Here is a 21,698-nt window from a genome sequence, read left to right on the forward strand (position 1 = left end):
GATGGATGGATGTCTACTGGGGGATGTTTGCTCACTCTTTGTTCTCAGGACTACATTCATAGGCAAACACACTTGTGACTGAGCCTTGTTGTTTGCACCATCATGTTCTTTGCTATATAGTGTTGTCACGATACAAAAATGTTGACTTTGATACCGATGACTGATTTTCACGATACCGGTTCTAAAACGATACCATGGCAAAAACCTAAAATATCAGGAAAGGTAATGGAATAATATTAGATGACGGAACATGGAAATTGGGGGGGCGGGGCTGGTATCTAGGCATAACAAAAAATATTGTTTGTTTCCTGTTGGTTGTCAGTTAAGGCCATGGGTAGGTAGGGAATTTATTTAATTTTTTATTTTATTCTTTCCCACGGCAACTATGGATAGGGAATTTCTTTATTTAATTAAAATGTTCACAACAATATGGATGCATGTACTCTGCCAGCATGTTTAATATCCATAATACTAAAGGTTTGACTAAGATTTCTATGAAACTTTATTAAAAAAAAAAAGGAAAAAAAAATATTATTTTTTTTAAACTCCTAAAATATATTGGGTCGCACCTAAATCGGCAGGGTCGGTCGGCAACCGGAAACAAACCATTATTTTTTTTAGGCCCTATTTTCTTGAACAAGACTGTAAGCTAATTTCCCAAAATGTTGGCGTGTTCCTTTTAAGGTGCTTAAGGGTTCTGGTCATGTAGGATGCCGTGTGTTTGCCGCCATGCAGCCTGGCTGGCGCTGCTCCAACCATGATGCCTACATCAAGCCCCCTGTAGAAGTTCCCACACACCCACCCAGGCAGGGTATTAAGTGCATACCTCGCTGGCCAGCAAGAGCAGTTAATGCTCTCTAGCCCGTTCTTATCCAAACGTTGTGCTCTGTGCCTCGTGGCAGGCGTGCTCGATAAGAACACCCAAAGAAATGTAAAGTAGGCTTAGGCTGCCACTTTCTCCCTGCCTCTGTTCTCCATCTCATTACTTGGCCCGCGCTCCATACGGTACCGCCTTCCTCCCGCAGGGCCCCATTGCTTTGATTTTGAACCTGTAAATAACCCCCATGAAAGGTTTATTATTGTTATGGGTAATTAATTACCTGCTTCATATTTGTGGTGTCACTGGTTTTCAGTGTGTGCCTAAAGTGATTAATGTATTGGGCGGTTTATAGAGATCTATGCCAATTTATGTTTATGAATATCCAGGACTTTTATTATGAGAATTGATAGAAGCCTACTACAACATTATGTGTATATATGTGACCTTTATTTTGAAAACCGTGTTTTACGTTTGCGCTTTTGACAGTGAAATGTTCAGTTCAACTTAGCTTGAAGGAAAGACGCTATTCAAAAAGGTTTAATGGACCCGTATGAGGCCATAGCTCTTACGGTGGGACTTTGATTGTTTATAGAAGAGGAATGTAATACTATGCAAAACGAGAAATAAACAGTGATTTTACCAGCAGTAAGTTGCCAGCCACTTTCATATATGGGGATCCGTTACAGAACCCTTTTAGTTTAAAGATCCAGCACAGCTATGTTTTAATTCAGTCATACATTTGTTTTTATCAAATTTCTTTATTTTCTCTCTTTTTTCTTTTTTTTTTTATATAAAACAAAACATGACGGCACAAATACAGTAATAATAAACGGAACAACACCAGACAATAATAATAATAACAATAATGACTAGAATAACAGTAGAATAATAAAAATTATAAATACAGAACCTAAAAATTCGAACAAATTATATTATCACAAACACCACAAAAGACATTGGAAGTTTCCTTCCCCACTCCCCCCTTAGTAGTGGCCTTTACTTTATCGGCCTTGCGACCCACAGCTCAATGCTGGCCTGTCCCACCCCAATTACACGTGCAGTAGAGATTTCCATATAGATAAGGCATAAATGTTCTTATTGTGGAATGTTAATGTAATGAGTGTAATTTCCTCAGCTACAGATGTATGATTTGATTTGTTATAACTGTTTTAGTGCAGCCTCTCTGAGCACAGGCTACTCTCAGTAGGTTGAATGTTCATTGAAAGGAGATGTCAAGTTAGTATCGGAATACATGAAGCTTTCAAATGTAAACAGATTCATTGGACCAGTGTGATTGGTTGCTATGGGAGACTAACGTTGGCTAACGGCGCTAGCGGGAGATAAATAAATGGTCACAGCTGGCTAGCTAGCTGACCCCGTGTCGGCCTATATTATGCAATATTTAAAGGAAGCAGATTGGATATCTGAAATGGCTTGATTTTGTTCAAATCCAGGGGGGTAGTTTCAAGTTTTGTTTTAATTGTCACATATAAGGTACATTATAGTTACATTCTTGGTTCTGTATGACCCTCCTGAAATTGTGCTTCATACAGTAAAAATTCAAATAAAGACCAAACACTAAATATACAAAACTAAAATGCAAATCCAATGAGGTAGAAGAGGTTGTGCAAATCTTTAGATAATAAATACCTGTAGATCAAATGGATTAGAATAGAATAGAAGTACTTTATTAATCCAGAGGGAAATTCAGCACCACAGATCGCTCGCAGTAAACATTTAGGTAGTCAAAAATAAAATATTGTGTAATGATGTGTGCACGTGGATATCAAAGGGCTTTAGGCATCATTTTCACAACCACAGTTCTAACATGTTGGGTGATTGTATGTAAACATACCTTCTGTTTAAAAATACGTTTTCATTGTACCCAATATTTAAGACAAAGAAATACGTCTGTTTATATTTCCTGAACGGCCCATGTATTTGCAGTTGTTGAGTCAAACCCAGATCACTTGAAATGTGAACGAGACGCATCTCCCGAACGCTCTCCAGTTCTAGTTTCAAGTTTTGTTGTATTTGTCACGTATATAAGGCACATGTACATACAGTGAGTGAAATGCTTGGTTCTGTATGAGCCCCTGCGAATGTGCTTCATACAGTAAAAGTGGAATAAAGTCCCAACACTATACAATATACAAAGTAAAGTACAATGAAGTAAAATGCAGACAATGAGGTACAAAAATGCAAAACTTAAAAAAAGAAGCTAAAATGAGATATGGATGTAGTGCAAATCTTTTGTAATAAATAGATCAAATACGGTGTAGTATTAAACGTGTGTTAAGGGTGAGTGTTTGTTTAACGTGAGCGTGTGCATGTGTGCAATGCAGTAGATGGATGGGTTACTGTACATACAGTCATTGAGCATCCTGACAGCCGGGGGATAGCGGCTCCTTCTGAGTCTCTGAATGTACACAACATTCCAACCCGCCAACATAATCACATTTACAGCGTGCAGCGCTTCGTCTCCACCATTACATTAATTATCCTCCTTCCTTCCTTCCTTCCTCCCTTCCTCCCATCAGGTTGTATGTGTCTCCTAAGAAGCAAGTAGCCGAGCCCGGTCCGGAGTCTCCGCTGAAGTGGTGCCGACAGGTTCTGGACCACCCCAGCCCCGAGACGGAGGTGGCGTGTCGGACCCTGCTCAGCCGCCTGGACCAGAGTATGCATTCATCCAACCGCATCGATAATATCAGTCAATTGTAGGGATGTCCGATGTTAGGCGGCTGGGTGGCACAGCCGAGATTGCGCTCGTCCCCAATGCAAGAGACTCCGGGTGTCAGCGTTGCCTCCGGCTTGGGCCAGTCGTCATACTAACTCAATTGGCAGAGTTAGCGGGTGGAAGTCGATGGGTGGGGATTTGGACGTTGTGGACAGCGACTCCTACAGGTCGGTTGGGGGACGCCTGCACAGCAGAGACAGGAAGTAGCGGGGGTAGTGTGAGCCTCCCACGTGTTACTCCTCGCCAATGAGAGTCCGCGCTGGCAGGTGAAAAGATGTGACCGGCTGCCTCCTCGTGTACCGGAGGGGACACGTGGTGCAAGGCTTCTATCCTCTCTACAACCGACCAGTGGGGGGCATAGTCTAGCAACGTTCAAGACAAGGGAGGGGAGAATTGGAAACTCGAAATTGGGATGGGAGAAACATTTAAAATAAGGAGAAAAAGTGGATTAAAAAAAAGGAATGTCCGATATTATCGGCCGATATTGGCATTAAAATGTAATATCGGAAATTATCGGTATCTGTTTAAAAATGTTTTATTTGTTTATTTATTTATTTTTACATTTATTTACCCAGGAAAGCAAATTCTTATTTTATTTATTGTCAAAAGTATGCATAATGTTGTGTTAATTCCACGACAAGAGATATGTAATGTTAATTACCTGAAATTATTCAGTTTTTTTGCGGGTGCAACCCCGCATATATCGGTATCGGTTGATATCGGTATCAGAAATTAAGAGTTGGACAATATCGGATATTGGTAAAAAAAAAAAGCCAATATCGAACATCCCTAGTTAATTGATATCAGTGTCGTAGTTTATTCAGATCAAGGTCGGATTTATTTATACAGCATACATACATTTATACAGAGTACAAAAGTAATGTAAATACAATGCTGATATAAAAATACAACACAGGGTGCACAATTTACACAAACAGAAATAGTACTGCAAACAGGGGCGACAGTGGCTCAGGAGGTAGAGCAGTCGTCTGGTAATCCGGAGGTTCCCGGGCAGCGTGTCGAAGTGTCAGCACGACACTTAACCCCTAACTGCTTCCGATGAGCTGGTTGGCTCCTTGCATGGTCGCCTCCGCCGTCGGTGAGTGAATGTGGCAAATGTGAGTAACAAATGGTAAAGCGCTTTGGATAAAAGCGCTATATAAATGCACCATTTACTTCATATACAACCGAAAAATACAATATAAAATGCTCAGTCAAAATAGATTGACAGATGTATAGTTTATTAATAAAACATCCTGTGTTGGAATCTTTGAACCAATGTATCCAAGCTAAAGTATGTGTGCTTGTGTGGGTTGAAACTTTGGTTGAGAAAAGGGACCAAAGAAAGTGCGCTGACACACGCGGTGGGTGTCGTCGCGCTCGAGGCAAAGACAAAACCACAGTCTTCCCGATGAACTCCACAACCATCTTGTTCCCGCGTGTCTAAAGGCTCTTTTTGTCCCCCTCTGCTACCGCCATGGAAATGTTTGGCCGATACCGCTGCTGGGTTGAAAGGCACCCAATTCAGTATTTTCACCGCAGGGAGACCGTCTACCCCCTCCTGTGAATGTACTGCAGTCTTATTTACCATTCACCACAACAGAGATCATGTGTGTGTGTGTGTTAGTCATATGACAACAATGCCCCTGATAGCTTATTGTATGTGTACATATAATAATGTGTGTGTCTGTGTGCACGCACGCACGCATGCATGCGTTTGTGCCTGTGTGTGGGGACAGCAGTTGTGTTTGATCCAACAAACACCCCTTCCATTATTTACCCTGCTAGCGGGTTTCAACTTCCTGTGCGCCGCGGAACTTGGAACAACAGAGCTATTCACACCAGGGCTGAATGAGCAGATGAAGTCATCATGGGCTGGTTGGATTACCTCGCCCCTGGGTCAGCTCCCCTGTTAAACGGTGCCACAGCACAGCTTGTCGGGCTGTGAAGCCGCTCGGTGGCAGAGACCAGGTTTTTAGGCTGAACTGAGTTAATTCCACAGCTAACGGTAAAGGTGTATATAGACCCGTTCGCTCAGTATACGTCAGGCTCAGTGTGAGCACGCGCATCACCGGAGCAGAAGGGGACGTAACCCTGGTCAGAACAACGGGGCAGACTACAATTTATTAGCAGTTTTTGTTAGCCATGCTCGCGATCTAAACGATCAATCCATGCCAAGGCTAGATATGTAAAAGGTGACACTCGCAGCCGTGCTGATTTGGCGAGATGACATCCAGCCGTTTTTGTTTGGAACTACTTTTAGTCGGGGGAGTGCCGTGGTTTCTCCATAGAGCCCCGGCGTATTCTTTTAGCGCAGCAGTTCACGCAGGTCCAGGACGACTTGGTCACGTGACTCCATTGGTATTGCTGATTGGCTCGAAACGCGGTTTGTTTGTGAACAGCGAACAGGTGTGTATGTAATATCTGAAAGTACATAAGACGAGGCCCATGGATCAAATCTATTCTTACCTCTTGGGTAAGCAAGATATAGGCCAGGTTGTTTTGTGAAATTACCTAGCTAAGGCTTTTGGGATTTTTTTTTAGTTTTTGTGTGTCTCTTGACTCTTCTACCAAACTTCTGTCTCAACTTTTCACAACCAAAAAATAATCCAGTTAGCTGCAAAAGTGTTCGGCCAGCAGGTCGGTAACACTTTCAAAACGTGTTGTCATTATACAGCACAATTACAGTACAACGAAAAGACGTTTGGCATCCAACCAGAGTGCAAATGTAGCAGTAAAGTGCAACAGCGATATACAATGTACAGGTGATTTAAACTGGGTACAAAAGATACAAATGAGTACTACTGAGTGTAGTGCTAATCAGGTGTATGGACAGAGTTGTAGTATAATAAATAAAGACTGTATGACTACTACTGGCCAGCAGCGTAACTAGTAGGATATGTGCAGATGTAGTAAAGTACTATGTGCAGGTAAGTACAGACTGGTGAGGATAGGTATATATATGCGGTGATGTGTGTGACGTTTTTTTTCTTCCGGTTTATACCATTTGGATCCATTACAATGCAAAATGACAAATGGGCTCCGATTGACTGCTTTCATTTTGCGCCCCGTCTCACATTCCATATTGTATTTGAGTAGTATTGAGTTACGTGTTAAAATCCACTCCTTTTTATGTGTCCTTCCCTGTGTCTGGGGCCTATGATTCATCCAGGTGGAACAAGTGTATAATCGGAGCCCTGGATGGAACCTGAGGCTGCATGTCCACCGGTCCTCGGAGAGGGCCGTGTTGTTCTCCCCTCCACGTTCTTTACAACGGAGCGCCGCGCTTCAAAGGGGTTCTCGATAGTCGCGTAGCAACAACGGCAGCTGCGAACGGCGCTTCCCTCAAGCGTCTACTTAGTGGTGGTGTTTCGCCAAAGAGGAGGTGATTGTTTGGGACACGGCACATAATTCCTCCCCTCTCTCCCTCTCCCTCTCTCTCTCCTCTCTGGCAGGCTCTCGCTGGAGGAACATGTACAGCAGCCCGTCAGCGGAAGCAGGCTTGGGCCTGATCTCACCTGGGTACCACAAATCAACTAACAAATCCCTACTAACCAGTGGCAGCTCAGGTACGGCATGACATTAACACACTGTACCGTTCACTCTCTGCCCCCGGCACAACGCAGGGATCCACTCCGGAGGTTTAGAACCATTTTTTATTTTTTACGATTCGAAATGTTGAATTCACAAACCTTTTATTTTCTTTATCACCATCTGAACAGTAACGGTGAAAGGTTGGAGATGACCGGGTGACATTGAAGATACTATATATATATATATGGTATCTTGTGTTGTGCACTAATAATACGCTCCCTGATGTGTATGATACCTGAGCTTGGCTTTGCGGTGTCTGTTGGTTGCAAACCCTTTGCATCCTTGTCCCGCTGATCACAGCGTGTGTTACAGCGCGGGGACGCAGTGCAAAGAGCCAACAATGCTCCCGTTGTTGTGTGATCACCATGAATAACCAATCTTTGCATGAACTTGTAAATGCTTGGCTTGTGGGTGACGGTGACTCCTCCCTCTAATCCCAGAGCTTTTACATAACCAATTGCCCCTGGATGTTGTTGTTGGTTGTTGTTTGTTGTTGTTGTCGTCAGCCAGAAGGGTGGGGGCGACTCTATGCTTGCAGCTTTACCCACTGCATGGTCAACACACAAACCAGTCTGGTCTAATGCTACTGGACAGTGCTGGGGGGGGGGGGGGGGGGGGGGGGTGATGTCGGGGGTAACTGTGCTTGGGGAAACAGGGCAAATATCTGAATCTCATCTTGAAGCAGTGGTTCTCAATGTGGGGTCCGTGGGCGGGGACCCCCAGGGGTCCTCGAGGGGGCTCCAGGGGGACCCCGGAAAATAAATGGCGAATAGTTAACATTTCACCATTTCATTCGCAAGAGGGTAGAGGTCCATGAGAAAACGTACGAGTGACTATTCTGATCGTAGGTTTCACTTTCTCCGCTGCAGTACTGCTGGACTTGTCTTGTCCAGTGGGGATTCCTTCCCAGAGACCAAATCTAATCGATTGCCATCCACAGCCTAATAATTCAGGGGTCCTTTACAAACACACACAAAAGGTTGAGAACCTCTGTCTTAAAGGGACACTCCACCAAGAACAACGAAGCTGATTTGTATTATGTCCATAACCTCACACATACCGTAATTTTCGCACTATAAGCCGCACCTGAATATAAGCCGCAGCAGCTAAATTTAATGATGTGTACATATATAAGCCGCACTGGACTATAAGCCGCAGGTGTTTTAATGTTTAATTACCATATGTAAGGGTTCTCGGGAAAGAGATGGCTGTTTGAGGAAGCTCCCATTTATTAACTTGCAGCAGCTGTGTGCCTGTGAGAGAAGAGTGAGATTTAAGAGGTCCCCTAGTGGCTGTTAGCTGTAAAAATCCATAGATTAGCCGCACCGTTATATAAGCCGCAGGGTCGAAAAATGGAGGGAAAAGGCGCGGTTTATAGTCCGAAAATTACGGTATTCCCCAAAAACCTGTCTTGTACAAATTCATTTGGTTAATGGGTTTAAAAGATTTGGAAACGTGAACTCTTCATATTTAGTTGCCTTTTTCGACGTGTCACGACTTCCTTGTATTGAAACGGAGCTGCGCTCGTGTGTCGACAGGGTTTATGAGCATGCACTCCGCTCTGAGCTCCCAGTCCTCCATAGACAGCGAGCTGAGTACGTCGGATGACTCCATCTCCATGGGCTACAAGCTGCAGGACCTCACCGATGTCCAGATCATGGCTCGCCTGCAGGAAGAGAGTGAGTAGAGGCCCATGAACACGTGTCACAGAGTCTAAAGAGTACAGTATATGGCAGGTAGCTGATAAGACCAGAGACGAAGCCACCGGTCTTTGTGCCGTTTGTTACACAAGCCTCGGACAAACATGACTGTATATTATTGTATATACCTACTCATTACCTTTATTTCTTAAGCTTAGCATTGTATTTTATTCATATTACTTTTTTATCACGTCTATTCTATTTTATTATCTATTTTATTATTTGTATTTTTGCACAATCGAGGTGGGCATTGGGACACCTTCATTTCACTACATGTCTCGTGTATGTATGCGACAAATAAAACGTGGAACGTAGCATTGTAGAGGAAGGGTGCGCTGCATTTACAACACAAGACTAAATGAGAGCAACTTGGCATGCGGCACAATAATCAACTACTACGGTTGAGGAGCCAGGAAAAAACAAGCATCTCAGGTTTTCCGAATGAATGTACATTTTAAAAGGTTGTGACAATAAAATAATCTGAATCTAGTAGGTAATCATATAGGCAATGTAGATTCCTTAGCAGAGTACATAATAGTAAAAGACAGTACAAAGGTTACTTATTTATTTTAGTTATTTATTTATATATATACAAATTAATTCTATATATGTTATATATATTTATATATATTATGTTATTATATCTTTTTTTCCATTTCTGATATTGATTGAAGAAGTGTGTTTTTAGTGGACGACGGAAAATTGGGCGGGTTTCATCTGTTATCTGGATTATCTTGTTCTTGCGATCGCGGGAAGCCATGTTCGTAATCGAAGCTCAGTTAATCACCCCGGCCCTAGCGCGCAAATCTGCACGGTCCTGAGGCACCACATAATTATGTGTCAGGAAACATGACGTGTGATTCTGATCTCAGGCCTGTGGCACCACATGTGTGTCAGGAAACATGACGTGTCTCTGATCCCAGGTCTGCGGCAGGACTACGCCTCCAGCTCGGCCTCGGCCTCCCGGCGCAGCTCCTCGGCCTCCTCGCAGTCCCTGCGGCGCGGCACCTACAGCGACCAGGAGTTCGACCGCTACAGCCTGGAGGACGAGGAGGACGAGTGCTGCTCCCTGCCCCGGCGCCGCCCCCGCTTCGCCGCCTCCCCCCTGGGCTCGCCTCGCTGCCTGTCCCCCTCCTCCTCCGGCGCCGCCACCACCGCCGCCTCCTCAAACCACAGCCAGGAGTACAGCGGCAGCAGGCTGGCGGCCGCGCGGGCGAGGACCCCCCGGCGCTCCCTGCAGGGCCCCAGTGCGGAGCTGCTCAAGTTCGCCAAGAGCGAGGGTAGGCACACATCGGTGTTCGAGCGCGGCGAGATGGGGGGGGGGGGGGTATTTGCCGTTTCATTGCTGGTGAAAGTGATGGTGAATGAATGAATAGTGAATTGATCCCAGTCCCTGATCACTAGGTACGGGGCAGGTTTTTTTTATTTTTTTCATTTCATTTTCATTTAACCTTTTATTTATTTCTCAGAAATACATTAACGGGTGGAACCTCGTTTCCAACGATGCAGAGATTACATTAGGCAGAAATAAAAGACCATAAGAATACAAATATTAACATTAAAGTTAAAACAATTCCTAGTTAAAACATTAAGATTTAGAAGCATTCTTTCTCAAATGTCCCAATGTTATCGTGGGAATCAATATTTCAAGTGCATTGTAGGTCATTCCACGAGTCCGGAGCACAAAACCAAAACAAAGCAGTCTTTACAAGTTCGGAACATGTGACCCGAGGAACATGTAGTGTGATCCAGTCCTGAGAGCAGGTTTGATAAACTCCTACATCGAGGAACATGTAGTGTGATCCAGTCCTGAGAGCAGGTTTGATGAACTCCTGCATTGAGGAACATGTAGTGTGATCCAGTCCTGAGAGCAGGTTTGATAAACTCCTGCATTGAGGAACATGTAGTGTGATCCAGTCCTGAGAGCAGGTTTGATGAACTCCTGCATTGAGGAACATGTAGTATGATCCAGTCCTGAGAGCAGGTTTGATAAACTCCTGTATTGAGGAACATGTAGTGTGATCCAGTCCTGAGAGCAGGTTTGATAAACTCCTGTATTGAGGAACATGTAGTGTGATCCAGTCCTGAGAGCAGGTTTGATAAACTCCTACATTGAGGAACATGTAGTGTGATCCAGTCCTGAGAGCAGGTTTGATAAACTCCTACATTGAGGAACATGTAGTGTGATCCAGTCCTGAGAGCAGGTTTGATAAACTCCTGTATTGAGGAACATGTAGTGTGATCCAGTCCTGAGAGCAGGTTTGATAAACTCCTACATTGAGGAACATGTAGTGTGATCCAGTCCTGAGAGCAGGTTTGATAAACTCCTGTATTGAGGAACATGTAGTGTGATCCAGTCCTGAGAGCAGGTTTGATGAACTCCTACATCGAGGAACATGTAGTGTGATCCAGTATGCCTAGCCAGATGCCTAAATATTTATAATGACTCTTTCAATAGCTGTACTGAATAAAGTGCTACCGGTAATCTGAAGTTTTTTTTATTATTATTATTTTTTTTTACATCGTTTTCTGTTGTGCTGAAACAATAATATTGCTGTGTGTGGTACCAGAGGAGATTTACAGATTAAGACATTGTTTACAGTTGCACTGATCCCATAGTATTGTGTATTCTGTTGTATCCAAGTGTGCTGTGTCTTTGTGTGTGTGTGTGTGTGTGTGTGATACCAGAGGAGATTTACAGATTAAGACATTGTTTACAGTTGCACTGATCCCTGATCCCATAGTATTGTCTTTTCTGTTGTATCTAAGCGTGATGTGTGTGTGTGTTTGTCTGTGTGGTTCCAGAGGAGTTGAGGCACAGCATGCCTAACCTGGCCCCCCGCACCAGCCTACGCTCCCTGGAGGCGGTCAGAAACAGCCGCAGCATGGAGGCTAACCTCCAGAGCTCTGGCAACCGCATGTCCCGCCTCACCCACTCCCCCTCCACAGGTAACCCCACCCCACCCCACCCCTGTCCCGCCTCACCCACTCCCCCCTCCACAGGTAACCCCACCCCTGTCCCGCCTCACCCACTCCCCCCCCACAGGTAACCCCACCCCTGTCCCGCCTCACCCACTCCCCCCCTCCACAGGTAACCCCAACCCTGTTCCTCACCTGTTCGCGTCTATATTAATCCCAGCCGAAGAGTGCAAGAGCGCTTCCGCATTTTGCCCTGATTGGCCCCGGTAACGCCCTCCAAATGCGCATTTTCTTTTTCCCCGCTCAGACGGCGAAATGGAATACATGTATATTATCGCGACGCAGACCAGATTCACTCGCAACGCCATAACGTTATTTCCCTGTACATTGCAACGTTAACACAACGCAGCTGTCAACTGTACTTTACATATTATCCAAACGAGGACCACATAACGCCATAACGTTATTTCCCTGTACATTGCAACGTTAACACAATGCAGCTGTCAACTGTACTTTACATATTATCCAAACGAGGACCACATAACGCCATAACGTCATTCATTCATTCATGTCGATGGACGTACTGGTAGCCTGCAGTATCCTCAAGCAACTCATGTAAAGTTGAACATTTACATTTACATTTAGTCATTTAGCTGACGCTTTTATCCAAAGCGACTTACAAGTTCTGTACGACAAGCCATCAGGAAGGGCACAACTCTATCAGCTGAGCAACAATGTTGATCAAAGTGTTGAGTGCTACAGTGTAGGTTAGTTTATTAGGACAAGTGCATGACAGTACGGTTAGTTAGGGTTCGATTTTTTTTTATTTTTTTTATTCAGATAATGGTTGAAGAAGTGCGTCTTTAGTCGACGGCGAAAGATTGGACGTGATTCGGCTGTCCTAACTGGGGTGGGTAGTTCATTCCACCATTGTGGGGCAAGGACTGAGAATAGGCGACTTCTCTTTGATGACCCTCCCGGAGCTTGGATAGGAGTAGGTCTGAGGCGGCCAGAAGATGCAGAGCGTAGGGGTCTTGAGGGTGTGTAGTTAGAGACCATTGACCGGAGGTAGGCGGGAGCGGTTCCCTTTGCCGCACGGTATGCTAGGTCGAGGGCCTTGAAGCGGATTCGTGCAGCAATGGGGAGCCAGTGCAGGTCCCTAAGAAGTGGGGTGACATGGGCCGACTTCGGTAGGTTTGAGATCAGGCGGGCCGCTGCGTTCTGAATGAGTTGAAGAGGCTTAGTGGCAGTGGCCGGGAGGCCAGCGAGCAGTGCATTGCAGTAGTCGAGGCGGGAGATGACTGTTGATTGGACGAGGAGTTGGGTGACTTCTTTTGTCAGGAAGGGGCGGATCCTTCTGACGTTGCTCAGGAGGAATCGGCAGGTTCTGGTCGTCGCTGCGATGTGAGCAGAGAAGTTCAACTGGTCGTCGAGGACAACACCAAGGTTCTTGGCGGTCGGGGACGCAGTCACAGCTGCATTCTCGACTGTGATTGAAAGGTCGGTTAGGGGGGAGGATTTGGCCGGCAGGTGGAGCAATTCTGTTTTGCTTAGGTTCAGTTTGAGGTGGTTGGACGTCATCCAGGCTGAGATGTCGGACAGACAGGCCGAGATCCGCTCAGAGACGTGGATATCTGAGGGAGGGAAGGAGAGGAAGAGTTGAGTATCGTCGGCATAACAATGGTAGGAGAAGCCATGAGACGTGATAATGTTACCCAGTGATTTAGTGTAGAGGGAGAAGAGAAGGGGTCCTAAAACCGAGCCCTGGGGGACACCCGTCCGCAGGGGGCGGGTGGCCGACAGGGTCCCTCTCCATGACACTTGGTAGGAGCGGTCATTGAGGTATGATGACAGCCATGTCAGCGCAGAGCCAGCCACTCCCATTCCTGCGAGGGCCGCAAGGAGGATCTGGTGGTTGACTGTGTCGAAGGCTGCAGATAGATCTAGGAGAATCAGGACAGAGGAGAGGCCTTTCGCTTTTGCTAAGTGAAGTGCCTCTGTGACCGCAATGAGGGCTGTCTCTGGAGTGACCAGTCCTGAAGCCTGACTGATTAGGGTCTAGGAGGTCATTCTGTAAGAGATAAGCAGTAAGTTGGTTGGATACAGCACGTTCAAGTGTTTTAGAAAGGAAGGAGAGAAGAGAGACAGGACGGTAGTTGCCTATGACGGTAGGGTTCAGGGTTGGTTTTTTTATGAGCGGCGTGACTCAGGCTTGTTTTAGGGAGGTGGGGACCACCCCCGAGTTGAGTGAGGAGTTGATGGTTGCAGTTAGGAATGGGAGGATGTCTGGTGCTATGGTCTGGAGGAGTGGGGAGGGTAGCTGGTCCAGCTGGCAAGTAGTCGGACGGTTCGACGTTACCAGTGTCAGGGTCTCTGCTTCTGTAATGGGAGAGAAAGATGACAGAGTGAAGGATGAGGTTCTCGATTCAGCATTTGGAATGGGTGGGGGTTTGGAGAAGGAGCTGCGGATGTTCTCCACTTTTTCCTCAAAGAAGATCGCAAAGTCTTCGGCAGAGAAAGATGAGGGAGGGGGGGGTGGGGGGGGAGTGAGGAGGGAGGACATGGTAGCATGCAGTTTGCAAAGATTCTTGGCAGAGGCCTCGATCCTATGGTGGAAGAAAGAAGCTTTGGCATTAGTGATGGTTTTGGAGAATGTTAACAAGAGGTTGTGATATGTGTCGATGTCAGCAGTGAGGCGTGACTTTCTATACTTCCTTTCAGCTGCTCTCAGGACCTGTCTTTGTTCTCTCACTGGATCTGTCAGCCATGGACTGGGTGGGGAACGGCGGGCAGGTTTCTCAACGAGGGGACAGAGCTTGTTGAAGGAGGTTGCAAGGGCTGAAAGGAGGGTGGAGGTTGCCATCTCTGTGGAGAGAGCAGAGAAGGTGTCACTCAAAGGTAGAGCGGATAGTATGTCAGAGGAGAGGGTGGAGGGGGATAGGGAGGGCAGGTTGCGTCTGAGTGAGACTCTTTGAGTTGGGGTGAAGACCTTTCGGTTAAGCATGAGAGTTAGTGAGAAGGATATGAAGGAATGGTCAGATACATGTAGGGGAGTTACCGTGGTGTTAATGATGCTGGAGTTACGGGAAAATATGAGATCCAAGGAGTTGCCTGCTTTGTGGGTGGGAGGCATGGCAGTGGGAGTCAGGTCAAACGATTGTAGGAGGGAGACTACTATGACTGACTGAGATGAGTCAGGCAGGTTGAAGTCGCCCAATAGAAGGAGAGGGGTACCATCTTCCGGTAAGGAGCTAAGAAGCATGTCCAGCTCATCTGTGAAGTGATCGAGTGTACCTGGAGGGCGGTAGAGTGTAACAATGGTGAGATTGAAAGGATTAGAGACAGATACTGCATGATATTCGAGAGAGGAGAGTGACAGTTCTGGGAGTGGTGTTACGTTTGTAGCCCATGAAGGAGATGTCATGAGGCCAGTGCCTCCACCCCGTCTGGAAGGTCGAGGTGTGTGAGTGAAGTTATAGTTTGTAGATAATGCTGCAGGTGTTGATGAGTTATTGGGGGTTATCCAGGTCTCAGTTAGAGTCAGGAGCTGCAGATTTAGACTATGGGCGTAGGCAGTAATGAAGTCAGCTTTCTTGACTGCTGATTGACAATTCCATAAGCCTCCCCGTACTGTGACAGGTGTATTTCATATTGAACACAATATGAAAAAGAAAAAAAACAACAAAAAAAATATGACTAATGCCAACTTTATACAACAAAGAAAAAAGTGACTGAGCATTGTTCATAGAGTGAAGGTAAAACCAAGACATCAATATAGACTACCAGATGGAGATGTAATGTCATTTTACAAATACAATCATTTAACAATTTACCCTTTAACCCAATTGAATAAGCTAACTGAAGTAGTTACGCGTGTTTGCAGAGCTAAATATTCAGCAGGACTGCCAGACAATGGGTCACACAGACAGAAATGAGTCAGTAAATAGTTGGCAAGGATTAAAAGCAGTCAAATGTACAATAGGAGTTCCAAGTCCATTGATGCTACGTACTATAGCAGTGTGACATATACGCCTATGGAAACCTGTGTGACTGACTGTGTTGCAATTAGTCTAATGTCTCCTTCCTGTACTTGAAGCTTTCCCTTGAACTCACTAGCGAGATGAGAGACCGGTGAGAAGATGCAGGAGATATATCACAGTTGTTGTTTTAATAGAGCGAATGTTAGTAACAGTGAGTCAAGACAAGTTAGCGCTTTAATATGGCGTGTTCTGTGATATTAATGTGATTGACCAGCGTTAATGTGATTGACCAGCGTTGCGACCAGCGTTGCTAATATGAACCAAAGGCTTTAATATGGCGCGTTCTGGCATCTGTGATTAACCGTGTTGAATGGGGGTCTGAACCAAGCGAGGACCTTATGCGCATGTGCGGCGAGAACCTGGGCGAAGGAAAAGGAAATGCGCATTGCTTACCGGCGAATGGGGAAGAATGCGGAAGCGCTCTTGCACTCTTCGGCTGGTATTAATATAGACGCCACCTGTTCATCACCTGTTCCTCACCTAGCCCTCACCTAGCCCTCACTTGGCCCTCACTTGGCCCTCACTTGGCCCTCACCTGGCCCTCACCTAGCCCTCACCTAGCCCTCACCTAGCCCTCACCTGGCCCTCACTTAGCCCTCACCTAGCCTATTTTTTAAGGAGTCTACTTAGATAAACAGTAAAAGTGGAGGATGTTGTCAGTTTGATGCAACACATGGATTGAACCAGACTTTCTGTGCGAGAGATTGTGTGAGACCATCTCTTATCTCTATCCTTCACCCAACGCTGATATGTTTTGTGAAACCTGCCAACCCAGAGGGAAAGAAACTACGGTAATCATCACTTTCCTTTTTAACCGCAATGTCAACAAACGAGTTGTTTATGGCAGATTTCATTCCCTCTCGACAGAGACACTCATTTGCATTTGAAACAGTTGTGGGATGAATGGCTCAGTCCCGTTGTGATTAACATACATAGCCTGTGTAGCTGGTTCAGGACTGTGGGTGTTGGGCCCAGTTTCTGTCCTTAAAAGTAGCCTACGGTTCGACGTCTGCAATCTTCATGGCTGCTGTTGGAGTGGAATGCATAGCTTTACAACTGCAAGAAAACGTTTAAACAATGATGGTGAGCTATATAGCCTATGCTGCGGAATCCATTCAAGAATATAACTTTAGGGGGCTCCAGTAGCTCACCGCGTATCTCGGCGCTATTTCTGCGTCGGGAGGAGCCGTGCTGCGTCACGGTTCTGGTTGACTCCGAGTTCGATTCCCGGACCCGCCGTCATTTGCTGAATGTCTTCCCCTGTTCTCCCTCCCGTTTCACTCTACAACTGTCGGTCATGCTTGACCAGAAAAGCGATAAACGCTAAAAAAAAATAAAGTTTAAAAAAAATATATATATATAACTTTAAAGGCTTAGTGGCACAGATCTGAATGTATCTTTTTTCGTGTGACATTATGACATATTTTGGTAACATTAGCAAAGTTTTAAACTTTATTCGCAAGTTCAGTAGCCTGTTTTAGGCGATTTATACGAATTTCACAATTTAAGATGCTCCTGTAATATCCCAAATCCTAACTGGATGTAATATCTAAATCCTAACTGCATTCAGGAAGTGTTCGGTAATGGCAAAAATCCTCTAGGCTTTTAAGTGGATAATAAGATATAAGACACATTGGATGCTACAGCGTTTTCGGCAGTTTTGTGGCATACATGCAAGTAGGGTTGCAAAATGTCAGGGTTTTTCAAAGGTTGAAACTTTCCATGGGAATTAACAGGAATAAAATGGAAATATAGGGGTTATTTGTTTGCATAGGCTGTATTTATTTGTATTTATTCAGATATAAACATAAACCTTTTACCATATTGGGTCTCTTGAAAGGCGCTATAATTATATCATAAGCCGATATAATTGCAAACCCTTCTTCGAACGGAAACAAAAAACAAGTGCGAATCCGACCAACGAACAAAGCGGCATTTAAAAAAGTTTATTAATATTTAAATGAGTTGACTCTTTACATTATTATATATTGTATTGGAGTGCTCTACGCGTGTGATGGTAGAATGCACTGTGCATGCAGAGGGTTGTAATTCTACTGAATTCCTATCGTATTATGTGTATTTCGCTTTGCAACCCTACTGGCCAGACTTCCACGCCTGCCTTGTTTAGTGTGGTTGAGAAGAACTGTGAAGTGTTTACACCCCAACTGAACCCAGAACAAACAACCACACCCTAATCCTGGCAATGCAAGGTGACCTTCCAAGTGATCCCAGTTCAGGAGTGGTTTGTTTGAAGTGATAATGCAATTGGAACTAAATACAGGAAAATAGTCCAAATAAAACTGTGCGTTTATTGAAGCGATTTCTGTTGACAATATTCTGTATTTTTCAACATGTTTTCGTATGTTTATTAAGATCATTATACTAGCAAATACTAAGTCGCAATACTAAATAAATCACGTTGACGTGAACTGGACGTTCTAAATAGCATTCCGTAAGTGCAAGTCAAAGTTCTTACACATTTATCAGGATTCAAAATCGTCCGACCTGCATGAATAAGTGTGGGGTTGAAAAAACTGCAACTAAAGTAAAGTTGTAAAAGCACCCTTAGATTGAACCATTGGTAGCTAAGATGAATCAAAGTTTGGTTTTCCACCAGTTGCCAATAGCCAAAGAGAAAAGGCTGTCTTTGCCGCCACGTGCTGTCGATGTAGACCGCTTCGTTGAAATGACTGGCTGCTACCTTTCAGATTCAGACAACTTTATTGATCCCGCGTGGGGCTTTCCGCGTGTCGCTCTGCGTTTGCTTACCCCACAGATTCCCAACACCTATCCCACTACTTTACCAGTTACTCTACCACAGTATCTTCACTTACCCCACAGCCCCCCCACCTACCAAACTGCCCCGCAGGCCTCCACTGTTACCCGAACTCTACAGGTGACTTCTGCAATGATAACACATCATTCCTCCAGTCCTTCCTTCTCCTTCAGGTCTCTCATCCTCTTTTTTTCCCCCTCTCTCACTTTCCCTAATGTTGTGTCCGTCAACATACCCCAAGTAATACCCCATTCACCTGCCCCGTAACCTGTTCTCCCACTCGCCCCACACTGCCCCCTGGTGTCACTCCTTGGGTTGGCCCACAACTCCTTTGGGCGGCCACACGTTTCGGTTCTTGTAGCTGCATTGATTATTCATACTATTTGTGTTTGTTCTGTTTTTTTTTCTTTCTTTTTTCTTAACCCTCTTGAGGTGTACAACGTGATTTAGAATCTTTGAGGACTGAACGTTCTAATGATGAAGTAACAATGGCAACTGTTCTATGTCTAAATCTATGGAAGTTCTAGAATTCCAAGATGGTATTCTGAGGGGGGGGGGTTAACGGCATATAAACGGCATATAAAAGGCATATAAAAAAATCACACCTCAGGCTCAAAGGCTTAACGGCATATTCTGACTTGGTCACTTGAAGGATTCTGTGAGCTCACTGAAATCTCAACCCCCCGTGCGTCATTCTCTCCTCAAGGTATGACCCCCAGTCGGCTACGTGGCAGCGGCCAGTCTCCCCTCTCCCTGCGGGCTCCGGTGAAAGCCATGGGCTCCATGGCGGCGGCCCGCCAGCCGTCCAGAGGCCTGCCCGTGATCCAGGGGGTACCCGCAGGAGCGGCCCGGAGGATTCAGTCCCCGGGCCCTGCCAACGGGGGCGGGACCTATATACCCGGGAGAGCCTCGACCGGGACGGCGAGGCAGCCGGTGGGCCGAGGGCAGGGCGTGCCGGCACCCTCCACCAGGAGCAGACTCTCGCAGCCGACCAGGAGGTGAATGCTTAAGACGCTTACGCACTGCAGAACATTAATATTAATTTTTTTCACAATTGAATGCAAATAATAATAATAATACACTTTATTTGTATAGCACCTTTCATACAGAAACTGCAGCTCAAAGTGCTTCACAACAGAAAAAACCATAAAATTAGCACATAAAGTGCAGACATATAAAATCCCAGTTTTTTACATTAGGATCTAACATCCCAACAGGCCACCTTGTTTATAGTTTGATTCAGTTTTAAATCGACAATAAAAAAAAAGAGTAAGATAAAATAGACGGAGTAAAATAGTGCAATAGTGCAGTGCAATAAAATTGTAGAATAGAATAGATTTAAATATATATATATTTTACAGTGCAATAAAATAGTTCTGGATTACTGTTCAACAGTTCAACGTCGTCTTTACCTTCTCCGTTTGGTATCCACAGTTTAAAACTTGGACAGTCTTCCCTCCTGTTTTATACCCACTGGCAAATGTCAAATAAACGTCGGTCACAGATATTTTAGAGTTTATACATTGCTTTGGGAGGTACCTCCTCTATTTAAACACACATTTTTATTATCTGTGATTGACAGGTCTTTGGGGGGGATGACAAAGATCTCGGACGAAACGTGGAAAGAGGGCTGCTACTGACCGAGTTCCCGCGGCGACGATGAAGGATGACACATCCCAACCCCCCCCCCCCCCCCTCCTTTACCTCACGTAGTACAAACAAGATGACTTGACTCCGGTGTACTGTACTGCTGACCCCTTCAGGTTGGAGCACCGGGCTGAACTGCACCTGTGTATGGAAGAAGGTCCCTGTTCCCCCCCCCCCCCCCCCCCCCTAGCATGACACCCTCTCACTCCGTGGACACACTACTAAGAGAAGGGGAGGTCGACAGGGGAGGGGAGCAAGCAAGACACACACACACACACACACATACCGCTTGCTTTATGGACCCATTTTGGAGCTTCCAGAAGAGTTGCTTGTATCAATTTTACGTTAATTATTTTTGTATGGCAAGTGTGAAGACTGCTGGAATAATAAGGGTTGTACTTGACTTTGTCCTGTTGTTGTTGTTGTTGTTGTTTTTCTTGATGTTGATGAAATGAAGGTATGGCTGATTTTTTGTTAATTTTCTTTGTGTGAATTCCTACTAGACAAAGTGATACGAGTGTTGCATGAAGTTGGTATGAGGTTTTGTTGTTCAACTTCTCCACAAACTCATTCCTGGTGATGAAACTACAACACCTGTCTTGATCTTCCAAATCTCCCACGTTGATTCATGGGCTAGATTCTTTTTTTAGCGTTTGTGAGCAATCGTTGAGAGATCCTCCATCCTCTTTGTGTTTTTGCTTCTCTGCGGACACTGCAATGCAACCTCTTTGGACCACACTGCCCTTATCATTACAAGTGAAACCTGCTGTTGAAGAAAAGAGAAGATTTGTATTGTCGTCGGGGTAGATTGTTTGTGCCAAGGTGCATTTTAACTTGCAACACTTTCTAATTCCAGAAGAACTCGTAGTCGAAGATACTGAATGCATTTTCCAGGTGTTTTTACTGTATATCTGTAAGTGAATTGAGTGTTTGCTTTTGGATACCACTGTAATAATAAAAGAAAATGTTTATGCACGAAGGCCTTGTGCCTTTATAGACCGCTATGCACCCTCATGCGGAGTGCCTCTGGAAATTAGGAGCTGGTGTAAAAAAAAAAAATTAACAATAAACTCTACCAGAACTAATAAATGTCTTCTTTTATTTATTTAGAATAAATATAGTTGAGGTCTCAGACTTGATCAATTACATAATGCACAGCCGCTATCAACTCCTTGTACACTATAGAGATAAAAAAAAGCTTTAGGTCACCATCTCCTGCTTGTAACTGTTGGGTGTATCATCGCTCAATGCTGCCCACTTTTTGTGGATGGAAATGGCCTGCAGGCCTCCTCTTCTGTCCTGTGCACGCTGACTGAGCGTAATAACAGTAATAACCACGTGGGAAAACTTTTATTACTATAATATAATGTAGCAATTTTGAGACATGGAATAACATAAAAAAGAGTTATAACTCGTAGAATAACCGCATTATAGTGTAACTCTGCTCTCTTATGCATGACGCAAA

At 44.9% G+C, this 21,698-nt stretch overlaps 1 protein-coding gene across 3 annotated transcripts in view; it reads left to right on the plus strand.

The window, feature by feature from the left end:
- LOC311242712 (SLAIN motif-containing protein-like) overlaps nt 1-21,306 on the plus strand; it is a 32,382-nt gene extending 11,076 nt beyond the window's left edge. For 2 of the 3 annotated variants that reach the window (XM_084331721.1, XM_084331720.1), the window contains exons 3-9: nt 3,361-3,497; nt 7,013-7,126; nt 8,690-8,830; nt 9,775-10,131; nt 11,657-11,800; nt 19,293-19,584; nt 20,169-21,306. In XM_084331721.1, coding sequence (XP_084187847.1) covers nt 3,361-3,497; nt 7,013-7,126; nt 8,690-8,830; nt 9,775-10,131; nt 11,657-11,800; nt 19,293-19,584; nt 20,169-20,226 — 1,243 coding nt within the window. In that variant the 3' untranslated portion in view covers nt 20,227-21,306. The remainder of the gene's footprint in view (nt 1-3,360; nt 3,498-7,012; nt 7,127-8,689; nt 8,831-9,774; nt 10,132-11,656; nt 11,801-19,292; nt 19,585-20,168) is intronic. The other variant, XM_084331722.1, reaches the window with a different exon arrangement.
- Nucleotides 21,307-21,698: the final 392 nt, after the last annotated feature.

Source organism: Notolepis coatsorum (assembly GCF_963971535.1).
Source record: "Notolepis coatsorum genome assembly, chromosome: 16".
NCBI lineage: Eukaryota > Metazoa > Chordata > Actinopteri > Aulopiformes > Paralepididae > Notolepis > Notolepis coatsorum.